This window comes from Embiotoca jacksoni, unplaced genomic scaffold, assembly GCF_022577435.1.
Source record: "Embiotoca jacksoni isolate LCO1_2020_lvr unplaced genomic scaffold, fEmbJac1.0.p SCAF_13, whole genome shotgun sequence".
NCBI classification, from domain to species: Eukaryota; Metazoa; Chordata; class Actinopteri; family Embiotocidae; genus Embiotoca; species Embiotoca jacksoni.
Window position 1 is genome coordinate 13,544,887 of NW_027185263.1, and position 17,450 is coordinate 13,562,336.

A 17,450-nucleotide genomic window follows, 5' to 3' on the forward strand; every position below is an offset into this window, starting at 1 on the left:
CGTCCTTTACGGGCCACGTTTGATTAGATGTTCTCTATTGAAAACTCTGGATCTCTTTCATGATGACTATGAATTTCAATGACACGCTAACATGAAAGAAGATCGGCGACTTGTCAACAAATTAAAAATGTCTCTTTCTTGGCGCTTGTGAGGTCCTTTAGTGTGTTTAAGAAGCTCTTTTTAAATACAAATCACATTTCAAATGTTTGATATATAAGCAACTACTTATCTAAGAGGAGACATTATGTCTGTATGTTCACTAATCCTGACTACTGCCTCACATACAACCGTATCTGTTGAGGAGCTCAGGGGACGTGTGAAGCTCTCTTAAATCAGCAGTCCTCTTTAAGTGGTCCTTCACTGCTTCTTTCATCTGATTGCTTTTGTATGAGCCAATCACTTCAGGACATCAGACCCTTCTTCACAGTGATGTTGAATGCTTTCAGTTGGATTCGCATTTTTACTTTCTCCTCACAAAACAAATTATGAACAATTATTTGTGGTCCATGCTGGAAGTCTGCTATAATCTCCATAGAGTTCCACTGAAGAACATTATTCTATTCTCAGATTCTGCTTTTGTCAAACTGAGAGAACAAATGATTGATTTTCTAAAAAAAAAAAAAAAAAAAAAAAAAATCACATCCTAAGGAAGTTTGCTGGATTAGGGCTCCAATATAGAGAACCCAAAGCAATACACGAGAAAAACAAAGATGCTATTCAGATGTTATCTATCCACACTGGTTTCCTGTAGGCGATTATTCATAATGCCCAGGGCCCCCACGCCACCAGAGAATCCATTTTGATGGCTGTAACTCTGCCGTGGGCCCTGGTGAGCTGTTTCGCTTAGCTGCTTCTGCAGCAGAGCCAGAGACACCTTGTTGGACACCATGAACTCATTGACAGAGATCATCTCTCCTGACAGACGACGCCCCACGTATACTTCAGCCACGGCGCCTGCATCCGTCTCACTGTCACACACAGTCTCCACTGAGCCGTCTTTGTAGTGGTGTCTTCCCACGTGGCAGTGGGATGAGACGGGCTGCACCGCGTTGCGTTTCATGCGTTTTGGCCTGAAGTGTGCAGGCGGACGCCTCTGGCTGTGCTTCTTGTTCTGGAGGCAGGGGCAGCAGAGACACCAGTAGCCAGGAGTGGAGCAGGAACAGAGCTGATGCTTCCCTGAGCAGACCATCTTGCCCAAGATCCAGTTGAGAGTTTGCTTGATGATAATGGAAATTACATTAAAAAGTGAGTAGATACAACACACTCCCATCAGGATGAAAAGGCAGTTTCCCAGCCGGTAGGCCTCCTGAGATTCATACTGCTGTCTCTGACTGCTCACCAGGTCCCCAAAGCCAATGGTGCTGAAGGCTACGAAGCAGAAGTACAGAGAGTCCACGTAGCTCCAGTTCTCCATGGAGCTGTACAGAGTGGAGGCACTGCACGCAATCACAACAGATGCCACTCCCAGGATCAACATCACGTAATAGACAGACGGTTTCCAGCCTTCCAGGCTGTCCTCCTCGCCGGACGACTCCTCCCTGCTCGCCATCACTCCAACTCCAGCACACCTCAGCCGACGCTCATGACACCAGCGCATGATGTAGGCTAACATTGTGATGATCCTCTCCAGGAAGAGGTTAAAGAAGAGAATGGTGGCAGCACAACCAATCAGACCGTAGAAGATTAAGAATATTTTTCCTGCTATGGTCACTGGTGTGGTCATGCCAAAGCCTGGAGAAGACAAAATAAAAATAAAAAAAAAAAGTCAACAGTAGCTTTGCAGAGTTCGAGTCCCATAAGCAAAATGAAACTCCCGAGAAAAGGACGTTTTGAAGTACTGAAGACTTACCGATAGTGGAGACCACTGTTCCCACAAAGTAGAAAGCTCCAGAGAAGTCCCAGCGTGGCCTAAGCGTGTCCACTCTGATCCCAGCTCCGTTGGCCTCCTCATACTGCCGCAGCAGCGTGTGCAGGGCGCCCAGGTTGACCCTGTACCGCCTGGTGAAGTTGTCCAGCTGCTGCTTCCAGAGAAGGCGGGCGCGGAGCTCAAAGGGGTGCTCCAAGGCTGAGAAGATGGCCGCCCCGCACAATAGGTAGAGCAGGATTAGGGCGGCCAGCAGGCAGAAACGAGCGTTGTCTTCATTCATAGGCGCTCTGGGGCAGCAGCAGCCCCCTGCAGCCCTCCTCTGAGCCATGAGCACGGCAGCAGCAGCACAGATCCACCAGTGCAACAACGTGCACCAACTCCGCCAGTGCTGCCAAGTCACATATGCATCACTTGCCACAGAAAATACAAGCACTGACAATATGAAACTTTTGGTTTACATGCAGTTATACATCTGTCACTAAAATCTCACAGGAGGGCTGCTTTCATCACTTAAGTTATCTGTGGAGAATATAGTCTGTAACAAAACAAAAACAAAAAAAAGGTGTATGCTATAAGCATTTTATTTTGTGTAACCGTTTATGCTTCATTTTACCCACTTATCAATACAAAAATCTCACTGACACATGCAAAGCTTTTGTTAAATCATCAAAATACTTTAGTCATTGGCAGATTGTGATATGATAAATCCTTCCCCATCAAATAGTCTAAATGAAAAGTAATGAACACGCAGTACCTGGTCTCGGTGACAGCAGCGTTCACTCCCTGCGTGTGCTCACTACATGGATCTGCTCAACAATGACCAGTGAGAGGAAGCCTCTTCAGGTTTTTTTTTTTTTTTTTTTTTTTGTGCAAACTGAGAGGCTGTCTGATGTTTCATCTGTCACACGCTGACATCATCATCCCCTGCCCACCCCTCATCTTTAAAGCACAGCATGATCAGTGCAGTCATCTCAATGTTTTAAAAGCACAATCTTTCTCTTTATGCCTCAATTTCACTTTGCACAAAAGAGCTACAACTGATAAAACATTTGGGAATTTAATTACTTAGTTAAACCTGCCTATGGATCAAAGAATATCTTCAGATTATCCTCAGATTAAGTATAGAATTAATCTATTAATCAGAATAAATCTGAAATATAAGAGTTCTCCTCTTTGTGTTTGCCTACACTGAGATGCAGCTTCCAGACGCACTGAGAAAGCTTTTTGTTGTTGTGGCAGACTGTGTGGGAGGTTTTGTTGATTCATGACTATCAGTTTCTCTGTCTGCTCATCCCTTTAATCTTGTCTGGTGCTGCAAGTAAGGGCACGGGTTCCCGCCACCTGCCCACTGATGGCTCAACGACAGCAGCAGGCAGGTGTGGAAGACAGACAGCACATCTGCTTTGTCATGCATAAAGGCAGAGAAGTAAGAAGTAAGTCAAAAAACATCATACAATAGTATGTAGTCCTAAATGTCAAAAAATTGTCATAGTAAAATATATTGTCCAAAAAGTCATAAAAATGTCATGGATGTCATCCAAAATGTAAAAAAAATAAAAAATCGAATTCTATACTATGTGGTCCAAAATGTCAAAAAAAAGTCATTCGATAGTATTTTGTCCAAAATGTCTTTAAAACGTCATTGTGTTATATGTTGCCTAAGATGTCATGGAAATGTAATGATATGGTCTCCTATTGACCAATGCTCACCAGGATAAACTTTGAATTCTTTATTCTCTCCTCTTGGGAAACCTACCCACCACTCAACTCCAGTGTTCTGCACGTTAAAATTATTAGGGCCCGAACACCGATGGTGCGGAAGCCCAATTGTTATTCAAGCGATCATTATTATTCTCCGTAAACAACTGCATTTTTGGCATCTTTTTTCTTATAGCATGTCGTCAGAAATAGCACAAAGAAGTCATACTTCTTTAATGTTGTCCAAAATGTTAAAAAAAAAAAATCATACTATAGCATGTCGTCCATAGTATGACTTCTTTTCACATTTTGGACGACATGCATAAGTTAGTCATCCATATTATGGATGACATACTTTACTTTTAGGTTATTAGTTTTGCAGGAACATGTAAATTCCACATGGAAGGCCCCAGGCGGGAATTGAACCCGGTACCTTTAGACTGCGAGAACACAACACTGACAACTGCGCCACTATGCTGGCTTCATGACTTTTTCATCACTTTTTGGATGACATGCTATAGTATGACTTTTTTTTCATATTCATAGCATGTCATCCCAGCTGTGACAAATGGCACAGTGGTGCAGTGGTTAGAACAGTTGACTCAGTGAAAAGTTCCTGGGTTTGATTCCCACTTGAGACATGCATGTCAGTTCAAAAAAAGTCATACTATAGCATGTCTTCAAAAGCACAAAGGAAAGTCACAGTATCACAGGCACAATGTTGTAGTGGTTAGCACTGTCACCTCGGTGACGAGGTCATGGGTTTGATTACTGTTTGTGACATGTATCTCAAGTCCAAAAAAAGTAGTGTGTCATCTGAAATATGAAAAAAAAAAATCATACCATGTCATCTGGACAATAAAAAAAAGTCATACTCTGTTGTAGAAAATATGAAAACAAAATCATACTAAATGCTGTAGCATGACTTTTTTTGTCATATTTCTGCCGACATGCTATATATAGTATGACTTTTTTTCATATTCATAGCATGTTATTCCTGATGTGACAAATGGTGCAGTAGTTACAACACTTGCCCCACAGTGAGAAGTTCCTGGGTTCAATTCCCATTTGAGACATACATGTCAGTTAAAAATAAATCATACTATTGCATGTTGTACAAGTACTTAATACAAAGTAATACCGTAGCATGTTGTCCAGAGAGTAAACAAAGTCCTACTATGTCGTCAAACATGAAAACAAAATCGTACAACATGCTAAAGCATAACTTTAATTCGTATTTCGGACTACATGCTATAGTATGAATTGTTTTCAAATTTCAGACATGCTACAGTGTGACTTTTTTTTTTTAAATTTCAGACTACATACTATAGTATGACTTGTTTTTCAAATTTCAGAAGACATGCTATTGTATGACTTTTTTTTTTTTTTTCATTTTTTGAAGTATGCCCCGACCCACTGGCTCCCCGACGAGGGCCCGCATATTACTGCTTGCAGTTTTAATTACACTTCGAACTAGTCAGTAGAAAAACAAGGCGGGCGCTGGGCAGGTAACTTAACTAAAAGTCTATAAAGTGTATATTGTACAGTGGGAACAGTTAGCTGAAATCTAAAACTAAAACTAAGCTCTTACCTGTTCAGCTATCGGTTACTTACTGTCTGTAAAGAGACTCCCACGTCCGGCTGCCGTGCAGCTTTCTCTGCTTATTGGGTGAAGTGACCGTTCTCTTTCTGTTCCCCTCCGCTGACCGACCAACGAGGTTGACGAGGTGGTTGTTTGTCGTCTGCCGTCTCTGAATCGGTGTCTGAATTCAGCTCAAATAGGTTTGATAGCGCTGTCATTACTTCTCTGCTGATAAAGTCGTGTTTGGCGGTAAGTTTAGGGAACCACAGTCCTGGTCAGGCGTCACTCAAAAAAAAATAGTCAGCCAATCAGTGTAGATGCTTACTACAATTAATGAGCCTTCAGAGAGGTGGTGTAAAATGACATTGAAATAGTTTTTGACACTGAAAACCACAAAAATATCTTCATGAGGACGTCAGGACTATAAATAAAGCACCAGAAACGTCCCAATATGGGACATTTAAGAGTAGAAAGACTGGACTGAAAACTACCTAAAATTCAATGCAAAATTTCAACTATTAATTCCATAAATTGCTACGGTCTTATTTTGTTGGACGACAAATATCCTTCCCCATATTGGCCAGAACTAAAGCCAAGCCGATTTAATAAAACTTCCCCATACCTTGACATTCACTGATGTTTTCTAAACAGTGGAAAGCAATCTTAAATCCAATACGTAAACTGTCGAATAATTTCCCTTTGATTGCCAATTTATATTTCCAGAATTAACAAGCCATGATGGTGCCTGGTCTCATCCCTGCCCATTGTCTAATAACAGCGAAGAAACAAACAAATAAATCAGTGACATGCAGAAAAATAAAAGCCCACTTTTTTTACCATTATAGTCTTGGCACCAATTTAATGACACAATGTGACATTTTAAACTGATCTTCCCAAGCCAGAGGGGATGTCCATTATTTTTTTAGCTTATACTTGGTAGAGCTGTGTGTTTCCTGAAAAAAGTGAGCTCTTCAAATCAAGACAGTCAAGTCAAACTTGCTGAGGTTGGAAACTGAGTTTGGATCTGGCAGAGTGTGGGTAAGAGTAGGTCTAATCATCAGTACTGCTAAATTTCCTGTACAAGGACAAAGGGTCATCAATGGTCCTTTTGCCGAAGTAGTCAAGGCTGATTTGTTGAAAAAAAATAAGTATTTAGTTGATAAAAACAAATGCTAGCTATAAGTTCATTTTTGCATTATTTGTTGGTTTTGTAACAAGCCAACAAATGTGTTCTGATCAGTATTGTATTTTCTTTGTTAATTCCCTCAAGTCTGCGAAAACACAACCATCTCAGAAGCCAGTCCGTGTGTAGTCATTCACTATGAAGGAAGGGTTAAGAGTACATTTCAACTTGTATTTTTACGGTGGTACTGAGGTCAGTGGCAACATGTTGGCTAGGCTGTCAATGAGGTTATCCAGACCCCACAGGTAGCCGTCTTCTCGATTACCCTCTGCCCATGGGGTGCGGTGGTTCACGGTAAGGTGCGCGGGCAAGGTCGCTGTCTTTCCGAAGTCGATCATCCACACTCCTGTCTTGCCCGTCCACTCATGTACGAACAGTAAGGAGCTGCCCACAACCTGCAGGGACAAAGTGTGTCATATCAAACCTGCAGACAAACACATTTCAAATGTAGATGTGTGTGTCTGCTACACTGTTCAACAAAACGGTCACACAAACTGACCTCGTGTGTTCTGAAGAACTCCGATGCCTCCAAGACCTGTCGCAACTGCTTCAATCGTCTTAGATAGCCCCACTAAAGGGGAAGACACACGTTTTAAAGAAAAAAACAAATCGACAAGTGTGTGTAAGTCACTGAAGGTCACACTCACCACAATGTGTGTATTGGACTCTACAAAGTTGTCAAGCGCTTCCACCACTTGCTCTCTGCTTTTAGTCCTTTTGAAGTTTGTGTGACACTCTCCATTCACCTTCTGCACAGGAAAGACAGATAACAGCATCACGTATGCAACATTTGGAGCTATTAGACTATGAAGATGGACATCAATTACTGCGCAAACAAACAGCATTTTTAAAGCCTACACAAACAGCATGTGCTCCCTATATAAATATGAATAGGAATCAACGACCTGACAAAACCGTCTCAGAACTTTTCTTACCCTGAATCCTTCGATACGGAAACCCAGGGTTGTCGTGGAGCTCAGCGTCTCCCTCCACTGCATGTACCTGGTTTTCAGCACTGCCTGCTGGGCCCTTTCCTGGACTGTTGGGGCCTCTGGGTCTACAGACACCATCTTTTTATACATGTCGCTACGAGGCTGAGGCCGTTCTCGGGCCACCAGCAGCTCCTCCTCGAGGTATGTGCTGTAAAGAACAGAGCCTACTTTAGTGCTGGAATACATGTCTCTCCCTTCAAATCTGCATGAAAGATTCAATTGCACTTGATGACAAAATCTGACATGTTACCGGCTGCCCATCTTGCAGTCCATGATGGCAGGTGTGTTGAAATGGGTCAACAAGTTATCCATGACATTGTAATCCTGATCGCTGCGCTGCACTACACCGTGATAGGCTGGAACAAAGGGCCTCAAAGTGTCCTCCATTAGCCTCAGGTAGCATTGCTGCTCCCCCTCACAAAACCTCTTCAGCAGTGTGCCATAGTCCCCAACATGAAAGCTCCCTGTGGAGACAAGCGAGACAAAGGAGACTCAGAGGAAAGGACTCACAGAATGTGTGTTATTGCAATAACTGTACTGTTGCTATTTTTAGGAACAGAACAACACTGGCCAAGGAGCAAAATAAAAGTGAAGAGAGATCCGATAAACAAACCTGCATGTCCGACCACTTGCAGCCACTGTTGAGATTTGTTGGGAGTCATAGGAAGGAGAGATAAAGTCCCACAGCTTTTTTGTTTCTTCCATGCAGAGTTCTGCTTGAGAAGACAAAAAACAACAACCTTAGTCAGTCATTCTTTAGCGCACACACACACACACACACACACACACACACACACACACACACACACACACACACACACACACTCTCTCCAGGTCACACTCCTGTTTTATTTCAGACCGGCAGCAAGAATCTCAGACTTCAGACTCAGACACTCAAATTATGGATCCACAATGTCTCCATGGAAACAGCTCTTCCCCAGGAATAAGTGAAGACATGCAGAGGTCAGGTTAATCAAACATTTACAGGAGGCACTTCTTTTCTACTGGAAACTGATCTTAACCACTACTTGACGAACCAGTGGACAACTGAACACACTTGAGACAATGTCCCCACTCTGTCCCAGTTTTGAAATGTTGCTAAAAATGTAGCACGTACAAAATTATATATATGGATTTGTTGACTGGAGAGAAATGTGTCCAAAATTAACATTATTATGTTCGTCACGTCATTATGAATTAGATACTAATCTAGCAGTTCTGTTTTGAAGTAACACCATTTTTTTTTTTTTTATGCTTTTGACTGCAGATCATACAACCAAAAAATATTCAAGGTCAGATTATTATTATACTAATATCTTAGTTAATATTGGGCTCTCACAGATATGCCGTTATTGGCACTTATGTTGGCCAATATAAGAACTTTTTTTTACAAAACATAATGCAAAAAAAGATAATTGGAGCACATTAGAAATTGTTCTATTTGTGTTGTTTTTTGTCGTTGTTTTTGTTATTCTCTATACCCTCTTGTGAAGTTTACTGTTTCAGTGCACTGATATCAATGTGAACAATAAATTGTAAAGTATTCTGCCTCCATTATACATCTTTGTCACAGGTGTCAAAAGTGTTTGCTAACCACATTTAATAGATCATTGCAAAAAAAATGTCTTTATAAACACTGGAAAGAATATTGTCAGATATGTCAATATCAGAATTTTTTGTACTTTCTAATATCGGTGTAGGCAACAGATTTATCAGTCGGGCTCTAATTATTATAGCATTAGGCTACTACCACACTAAAACTATACAGGTACTGTACTTTACTTACGTGCTATTTTACACTTCTGCTAAGTCATAAAAACACATTACAACAGTAAATATCGGCACTTAAACAGAAACTTTTACTTGAGATAGTTCTTAACATAAATATTTGCATATTTGTGGCACATTTTTTTTCAGCAGTAGTTATTGATGACGATAAATCAGGTTTTACATCAGTCAAGTTTTGAATGCAGGCGTTTTACTAATAGTGGAGCTTTAACAGAGTTATATAACTTATTTATATGAGATTATATATTATTACATACTTTTTTTTTTTTTTTAAGTATGAGATACTTCTTCCGCTACTTCGACTTGCCAACCTCGCCCCGCGTTGCTGTGTCTGCTCGGTGCCTGTAGGGGGCAGCGATGCGCCCGAGAGGCGTCGAGCCTGCGTCAAATGTCGGCAGGAGGAAGAGGCGGCCGAGGCAGAGCAAACAGGAGAAGAAGAATTTAACGGTTCCCGGTTGTTGAACCGCTCCCGTCTCCCCGGTGCCCCGGGGGCTCACAACAAACCGCTTCGGGACTTTCAGATCACCGCCGGTCAGTCGGCCAAGTTGCTCCATTTGCTCCACCGAGTTAAACTCTCCGCGATGTTTCACTCGCGAGCAGCTGCGCGCTGACACTTCACCGGGACGAGGAGCACCGCCGCGACCGACGGTAACGTTTCCGTTTCGCACGCCGGACACCGTTAACGCGGCTACTCACTGCACCGACGGCCCGGGTCAGCCGGCTTTGCGAGTCAGCTGAACTAACTTAACGATAGTTAGTCCGTGCTAGCTAACCCGAGCTAAAGGTGTTTAACTTCAAAAGTGAAGTCGAGCGCGAGACGTAACGAGACGTAATGTAACGTAACGTAATGTAACGTAACGGCGCCGTGACGCAGCACGAGACACTGTTGACATCTTACCTTTGTTAGTCGCGACCTCGGAGCTCTGCTGTGTAACACGTGATGTGTCCCATCAAGCAGAACTTTTTCAATAAAAAAAAACAACAACACGATGACACCTTTTGAAACGGACTCTGCTCTCTACCGCCCCTCGCGGTGAGTTTGGGTAACAGCAGAATCTGCGTGAGGAGGGAAAACCATCATAATAATCATAATAATAATAATTAATAATATGGGTCAATTTAAAATTACTTTGCTCATGCAAGTAGCTGTTAACTAAAATTTTACGAGTGATATCTGTAGCTAAATTTAACATAACAGACACCTTTTGTTTTCTGTAGAAATTACGGTTTTGTGTTTTTATAACTCAATTTACCTGCAACTAGTCATTATTTTCATTATCGATTAGTCTGTCCATTATTTCCTCGATCGATTGATTAGATGTTTGGTCTTTTAAAGTGTCTAAAAAAAAAAAATTGTCTTGTTTTGTCCTGACCAACAGTCCACAACCACGAGATATTTAATTTATTATCATGGAGACTGAAGGAACCAGAAAAAAAAATCCAATTAAAGAGGCTTGAATCTAAGAATTAAAGCAATTTCTTTCTTCTTTTTTTCTTTTTTTTTTTTTACAAAAAAAGTTGGGATTCGTAACAGTTAATCATCATCAAAATAGTTGGCGATTCATTTTCTATCCCTCAGCTAATCATTGCAGCTTTATATAGAAGAGCTTGTAAATTGTCCACTAACAACACCCAGCTGTGTTTCTTACAGTAGAGGAGTTCGTTGAGTCCTGTTTCTTCTGGTTGCAACAACTATTTATTCCTCCAGCAGAGACCCAGAGCGATGGAAGAGGGCTCCGAGGTGATGGAGGATATTGTGTTTCGAGGAGTCGAGTTTTCTGTGAAGATCGAGGTGGACAAGGGTTTGCTGAATGTCGAAATCTCCGACTCAATGACGTCAGATCAGTGGAGGGGGGAATTTGATCCGGCGTGTAAGTGGCAAATATTTATCATAAATTAAATGTCATCACAGGCACAAATGATTTCTGTCACCTTATTTATTTATTTATTTTTCTACAGATATTGAAGACCTCACTCGCAAAACTGGCAACTTCAAACAGTTCCCTATTTTCTGTAGCATGTTGGAATCAGCTGTTAGAAAGGTATGTCTGACGCTGCATTCAGATAAGAGTGCTGAGAGAAATCTAGAGGCAGCACAAATGTTCTCAAGGTCACAAGAAAGATTTGAAGAGACAGATTTGCTGGAGGCTGTGAGAGCTGAGGAAGAGACTCGTTCATTCCAGTTCAATTTTTCCACTTGAGCGGAAAAAAAAAAACGCAGTTATCCCGAGCTGTCTTATTCCCCTTCTCTTTTTAATTAACATACAGGCACGAGGTCCAAACTGAAAGAGCCTGGAGGAAAATAAGGGAAGCAATTGGGAATTTCTGGGTGCTTTTAAAAGTCGGTCTCAGCTGAACCGTCGCACACTTGCAAACGCAACACACACTCAGACTTTGTGTGTCTGTGTAGTAAGCTTCAGTGCTGTGTTGAGTTGTGTGTGACGAAAGCTAAAGTAAGCTGCCGCGTCTGAACACACCTTAAGCACCATATGTGCTTCTTCATTTATGCAAATGTTTGTTGCTCTAAGTATCAGAGACGGGTGAAAAAGTCATAAATATAAAACGAGGACGCTTATCGCATAAAATCTTTTTTTTGTTATTATTCGTATTATTTTTGACGTTGCATAGTGAACTCGATTTTTCTCCGCAGGCGAGTGATTCTGTTACGCTCGACCTCTTGACCTATGCTGACCTGGAGCTGCTCCGCAACAGAAAGGCAGGAGTGGTCAGTCGTCCTCACGCCCATCAGCAGTCATCTGCTCTCACTGCCAAAAGATATCTAATCCTCATTTACACTGTGGAGTTCGACAGGTTTGTGTCTCGTACCTCTGTTGGATCATTGCCCCTCCTGGCCACAGATTGCATTTCCGGGTTTTGTGTGCGGTGAAAGCCGTCTTGATCTGCCTACTGTTTTGTATGTGTAGGATACACTACCCTTTACCTCTGCCCTATGTGGGGAAGCCTGACCCAGCTGCCCTGCAGAAGGAAATCAAAGCACTCAGAGCTGAGCTCAGCGCTCTCACCTCTTCTGGAGTCAACCAATCTGCAGATCTAGAAGTGCAGCGGCTACGAGCAGAGTAGGTTACATTTCATCTCTCTTGCTGTGGCGCACATGAAAGGACGGGACTTTGTTGTTTTTTTTATGCCTATGACTATTTTCAAGGCTGGTTGTGGTGAAAGAACAGAAGGAGGCCATGGCTAAGGTTCTGGAGCGACTTCAGATGAGTGGAAGTGGCTCCACATCTGGACGAGAGGACTGGAGGATAAAAGATATGGTGAGGACGCTGGAGGAGCAGCTCGTCAAGGAGAGGGCCAAAAGTCAACGCTCGACGAGCAAGAGATGCCAGGAACAGCGGATCTTAATGCAGCAGGTGAAAATCTTCGAGGACATTTTTTTTTTTTTTTGTCTCGGCAGGTTTGAACTTTTTTTTTTTCTCCCTCTTTTCTATCCAGCTGGAGGAGCTGAGAGCATCAGAGTGTGTTCTCCGTGTTCGTGTCAAAAATCTCACCACCGAACTGACGTTACTACGGAGAGGGTTAGACAATCTAAGCGTGTACTATATCTTTACTTTCTCTCTCACTTTCATTCACTTCCAACTAATTGTGGATTAAACATTTGAAACCTTAATCTGGGTTACTTGCTCAATGCGTACTTTCTTTGTGTGTCTGCAGCAGGGTGACTCCTGTGTCTGGTCACATCAGCTCCCGGCTTGACGGGGAAATCTATCGCTCCCTTTCCCGCGAGAGACGGTCTGGCTTCGGGACGATCAGAGCTCGCTCAGGATCTAGAGAACGGACGGAGGACAGAGGGCAAAGGTCGGCGGAAAGAGGAAGAAGAGCGGACTCAACGGGGCCACATGCTCGCATACCCAGACCGTCACCTTCTCCCATTGGTAGTAACTCCTCTCATGATGATCCTTCTGTAGATCAAAAGGCTTTTTTTTTTTTCCTTTTTCTTTTTAACTTATCAGTTATAAACCACATTTATAAAATAAAGCAATAATGTGTTTGGATCTCAATATTCGCACCTACTGTGTTCCAGGGTCACGGGTGCCCCGCTTTGACCCAACTGCGTACATCCAGGACAGACAGCGCAGACAGAAGGAAGCAGATCTCAAAAAGTTGGTCTCCATTCTTTTACCTTTGACACTTTGTGATTAATGCTTCAGCTGCTTAGCTCAACGGTTTCTCCCCCCCCCCCCCCCTGTCTTCTGCGCCAGACACAGGAAGGTGCGACGGGACATACTGACATCACCCGTCCTCCCCGAAAGAGGCCGCTCCCGCTCCAGAGACCTCTATCCTCCAGTGGCCCGGTCCGGCAGCAGAGGCAGGAGTCTGTCTTTGGAGCGGAGAGGGAGCAGGAACTCCTCTGACAGCTCATTAGTGGATATGGAGGAAATGTCCAAAACTCTGTTCAGGTGATGAACGTGCCTTGGACAGATTTGTGAAGTCTCTCTTGCAGCTGGTTGTATTAATATCTTTTCTTTTACTGTGTTTCCAGAGGAAGAAAACAGACGTACAATGGACCCAATGTGGTGAGCAATGAGTGTAACCCGGCTACGCTGATGATTGCTGCTCGCCGTCTCGTGTGTTTCTAAACGACGCGGTTGTTTTTGTTGCCGCCAACAAATCTCATGAAAAGACCAAAACCAGCCGCGTGCTCGTCTTTCTCAGCGCTGTCCTTCTTGTTGACTTTGTCTTTAAACTGCAACATCAAACACGTTTGTTACTTCTGAAGATGTAAAGCTTCACCAAGATATTTGTTTCATTTTTGTATTTTAATTTCCCCAAACATCCAGCCACCGTAGTGTCACGTGGTAACACGAAATGGTGTTTTTATCGGCGGCTGCGGATTAATACACGTTTGATACAAGTGCTTTCACACCGACCTGGTTTGGTCTGAACCAAAGAGCTGTTCTTGGTCCGGATCAAACCGAGCAATGGCTCAAATAGTGTGAAGCGTGAAAACACTTTTTGTAATTTGAACGTTTGGACTAATTAGAGGAATTTCAAGCAGGCTATCATCACCCGATAAACAAAAATAGAAGGAAATGAACCAGAAGAGAAGTTAAAATGAGCTGCTGTAGCACACGGGCAGAGAATGAGACGAAGTATTTAATAGTAATTTGAGCCGACGGTAATAATGTCATAGTACTGATTATAATGATAGCGACAATTAAATGAATCGGTTCCTTCAGCTTCCTCCAATTCAGACTAAAGAGGCTGAATTGATAACACCGACGTCAGACGCTCACCCGTTTACAAAACCAATCAATTTCCACTTCAGGCAGTTCTTGTCAGTAGGATCAAGTCATTGTTGGTTGTGGTTTTCTCGTGGGATTTGTTAACAATAAGAATACGTAAAGTATCACCAGCCTTATCTTGTGTTTCCTTATCCGTGTGTCTCCAGCCTAGAGGAGGCCTTTTGTCCAGGAAGCCATTATGCAGTACTCCAACACACAGAATCAAAGACAAAGGTAAGTCATGAATCTCTGTTACATTTTTCACTGCAGTAAACTGATTAGAAAAAAACAAAAAGTCCACCTCGTAATTAATATCTAATTTTCAATTGACATCACAAACTCAGAGAGCTCTATAGACACGGGTGCTGAGCTGTCAGAGATCGATGCCCGGCTGCTGGCACTTCAGGAATACATGAGGGACTTGGACACAGGACACTAACCCGCTGCGAAGGCCACACCTACATAATGTGACCAGACAACTGCACAGCATGGAGGTCCGGCCGTCAGCTGTCCGCAGACCAGTGAGCACAGCTTGAGTCAAACACGAGTGACAAGTTTACCAGAGTGCGTGTTCATACGAGAGACTAAAAAGTCCTGCTGGAGGCTCGGACCTCCAGGACGTCAGGAAACTACAGCCATCACTGTGAAGCTCATCCGGCTGCTTTTTGTGGACTAGAATTCTTTCATTTTTATTAATTAACTTAAAAATATGATTGTGTCCGAGTGTAATGTTATCCTTTATTTTGTTGTTTTTAAACCTCACCAAACGGTTACTTACACGTGTCAAATTTGGGCAGTACTTCAGTCGGTGAATGTTTTATTTTTACCCTTAAAATGCTTCATGTTTTCTCTTCTTTCATTTTTAAACATGTCTGACAGACATTGTGGGTTGAGTCACTTTAATGTTTAAAGTTCAAAACACATTTCAGCGTGGGGAAGGCGAGTGGATCATTTGGTTTTCATTTAACAGCACATTTATGTCTGGAGACCTTTTCTTGGGTTGCAGCTAATTATTTTCATCATCAATTAAAAATGTTAATTTGTGATTCCTCACTTATTTATTTGATTTTTAAAATGTCTAAATGTCCCCAGATCCAAGGTTACATCCTGCAGAAATGTCAATGTGTGTCAATATATTGTGCGATAGTTGAGCTACACGCTGATCAGACTGTTAAACCTGAGATGGACTTGTTTTCTTAAAACCCAGTGCATGCTGGGAAACATTCCAGTTCCTGTACCCTGAGGCAATAATCAAGTAGATGAAATGATTGATTGCATGCACGTCACCACGCGTCGGTGGTCAAATGTTGTCCCTGCCAAATCTTTTCGTGTTTTCTTCTCTTTCCTGCTTGATTTTCAGACATAGGGATTTACCTTGTAGCTCATCCACATAGTGGGTTCAAGTTTAACATTTTCTTTATATCCTTTTGAAAATATCTCACTCAAGCAGAAAATATATTGAATATTTGTGTAAGAGAACAATACTTGTCAAAAATAACTAACAATTTGTTTTGGATATCGCTGTCTGATCATAAATTCATTCCACTTTTACTGATGATCGTGCATGCGAGTGTATGAACACTGACCACTTTTTCATTGTTGTGAAACTGCCAAATTTTCTATAAAACTGCTCAGACTGTTACTATAAATCTTCCTCATGTGATGCCTTTTTTTTTTACCTCCTGAAAATATAATTTATAAGAAACATATTTGTTGTGTAAAGACACTATTTTTTGTACCGTTGTGCACTCTGCTTGTTATTTGTTGTTTTTTTTTGCACTGGTGTCAGTTGACGTGGAGCCCGAAGGGAAACCGGGAAGACTTTGCAGCACTGCAGCTGGCTTGTTTTCATTAATTAACAAATAGACTTGTGGGCATAGAGGCGTCCTTTCAGGGAAACCAGGCAGCGTCTGAACAGCTGTTGTGCTCCCAGTGGGAAACTCAGGAGGGAGACATGAATGCCTGATGTTGGTTTATGCCAGGGGTGTCCAAACTTTTTTCACTGACGGCCAAATACAGACAAAATACACGAAAGGCTGGGTCACTATTAAAGTTAACAAAATCAATCAAATGTAGGTACATTATGCTTGATAATTGAATATGCTTAAATAAAAAATTAAAAAAAAACAGCCTCCATCACAACTTTCCATTAACGGGTTTTCATTTTGTTACAGAAAGGGTGAACGGCTCATTCTCAAAACAGCTGCCTCAGATTGCTTTTTAGTCAAGATGGTGATCTCCCTTCACAGCCCTGAATAAAGGGAACAATAAGGGAACAAGGGGATGGTTATATTTAAAGTTAGTTATGCAAATAAGTCATTGGGGTTGTTAACACCTCAACTAACGTTTGTTAGAAAATGTTATCAACTTTAATTGGCTGAATTTATGAAGTAATTGGGCTTTTCAACACATGAATACTGTGTAATATATTTTTCTAACTCGTGTAAGGGAGTCGAGAACAGCTCGATTTCTTTCTCGATGACAGAAAAGTCTCGGAAGCGCTGACTGAATTCTGTCATGAGAAATGTGATCACGGACACATATGTCCCCCTTTTAGCAGAAAGGTCGACCTTTGGAAAAGCACGTTTGATTTCGGACAACGTGGGGAAGTGCGCAACATTGAAGTTGCGTAGTTGTGTGTCAAAGACGAAGCTTCGCATGTGCATGTTAACAGCCTGGCCTCCACTCTCCCGCACCTTGGCACCATTGAGGCCGTTCCTTTGGGCTCGCCTGTCATCGCTGGAGCCCCGTCCGTTGTAACTCCACACAGCTTATCCCATTTAAGTTCCATTTTGTCAATTGCATCCGACACAGCTTCAAAAATGTCCTTACCCGTTGTTGTGCCCTTTAGACTCCCAAGATCAAGCAGCTCCTCCGTAATGCGAAAGTTGTCGTCAACTCCCCGCAAACAAATTAACAGCTGCGCGGCGTCTGTGGCGTCTGTGCTCTCATCACATGCAATCGAGTAGAAATCAAGTGAGAAGTAAAACACAGTCAAGTGCAAATTTCATGTGTGGGCCATATTCCATTATATTTTTAGAATTTGCCGCGGGCCAATTAAAAAAGAACCACGGGCCGCAGTTGGCCCGCGGGCCGT

At 42.3% G+C, this 17,450-nt stretch overlaps 3 protein-coding genes across 5 annotated transcripts; 1 reads left to right on the plus strand and 2 right to left on the minus strand.

The window, feature by feature from the left end:
- Positions 1 to 724: 724 nt before the first annotated feature.
- On the minus strand, positions 725 to 2,162 carry kcnk12l (potassium channel, subfamily K, member 12 like). Its single transcript, XM_069145609.1, has 2 exons — positions 1,850 to 2,162; positions 725 to 1,731 (listed from the first exon to the last, which is right to left on the minus strand). Exons 1-2 carry the CDS (start codon positions 2,145 to 2,147, stop codon positions 725 to 727), a joined length of 1,305 nt encoding a protein of 434 aa, XP_069001710.1. The 5' UTR covers positions 2,148 to 2,162.
- A 3,813-nt stretch (positions 2,163 to 5,975) lies between these two features.
- itpkca (inositol-trisphosphate 3-kinase Ca) lies at positions 5,976 to 9,517 on the minus strand. Its single transcript, XM_069146750.1, has 7 exons — positions 9,368 to 9,517; positions 7,936 to 8,035; positions 7,573 to 7,786; positions 7,266 to 7,470; positions 6,978 to 7,079; positions 6,830 to 6,901; positions 5,976 to 6,725 (listed from the first exon to the last, which is right to left on the minus strand). Exons 2-7 carry the CDS (start codon positions 7,982 to 7,984, stop codon positions 6,507 to 6,509), a joined length of 861 nt encoding a protein of 286 aa, XP_069002851.1. The 5' UTR covers positions 7,985 to 8,035; positions 9,368 to 9,517; the 3' UTR covers positions 5,976 to 6,506.
- Positions 9,518 to 9,673: 156 nt separating this feature from the next.
- Positions 9,674 to 16,007, plus strand: ccdc61 (coiled-coil domain containing 61). 3 transcript variants are annotated; one of them, XM_069146747.1, is made up of 13 exons: positions 9,674 to 9,758; positions 10,822 to 10,981; positions 11,070 to 11,152; positions 11,761 to 11,921; positions 12,035 to 12,187; positions 12,274 to 12,481; positions 12,564 to 12,664; positions 12,783 to 13,003; positions 13,153 to 13,231; positions 13,331 to 13,528; positions 13,612 to 13,645; positions 14,521 to 14,587; positions 14,698 to 16,007. In XM_069146747.1, exons 2-13 carry the CDS (start codon positions 10,834 to 10,836, stop codon positions 14,790 to 14,792), a joined length of 1,548 nt encoding a protein of 515 aa, XP_069002848.1. In that variant the 5' UTR covers positions 9,674 to 9,758; positions 10,822 to 10,833; the 3' UTR covers positions 14,793 to 16,007. The 3 variants fall into 3 exon arrangements, with proteins under 3 accessions (XP_069002848.1, XP_069002849.1, XP_069002850.1); XM_069146748.1 differs by having other exon boundaries at positions 12,786 to 13,003; XM_069146749.1 differs by having other exon boundaries at positions 12,564 to 12,646.
- The last annotated feature ends 1,443 nt before the right edge of the window (positions 16,008 to 17,450 follow it).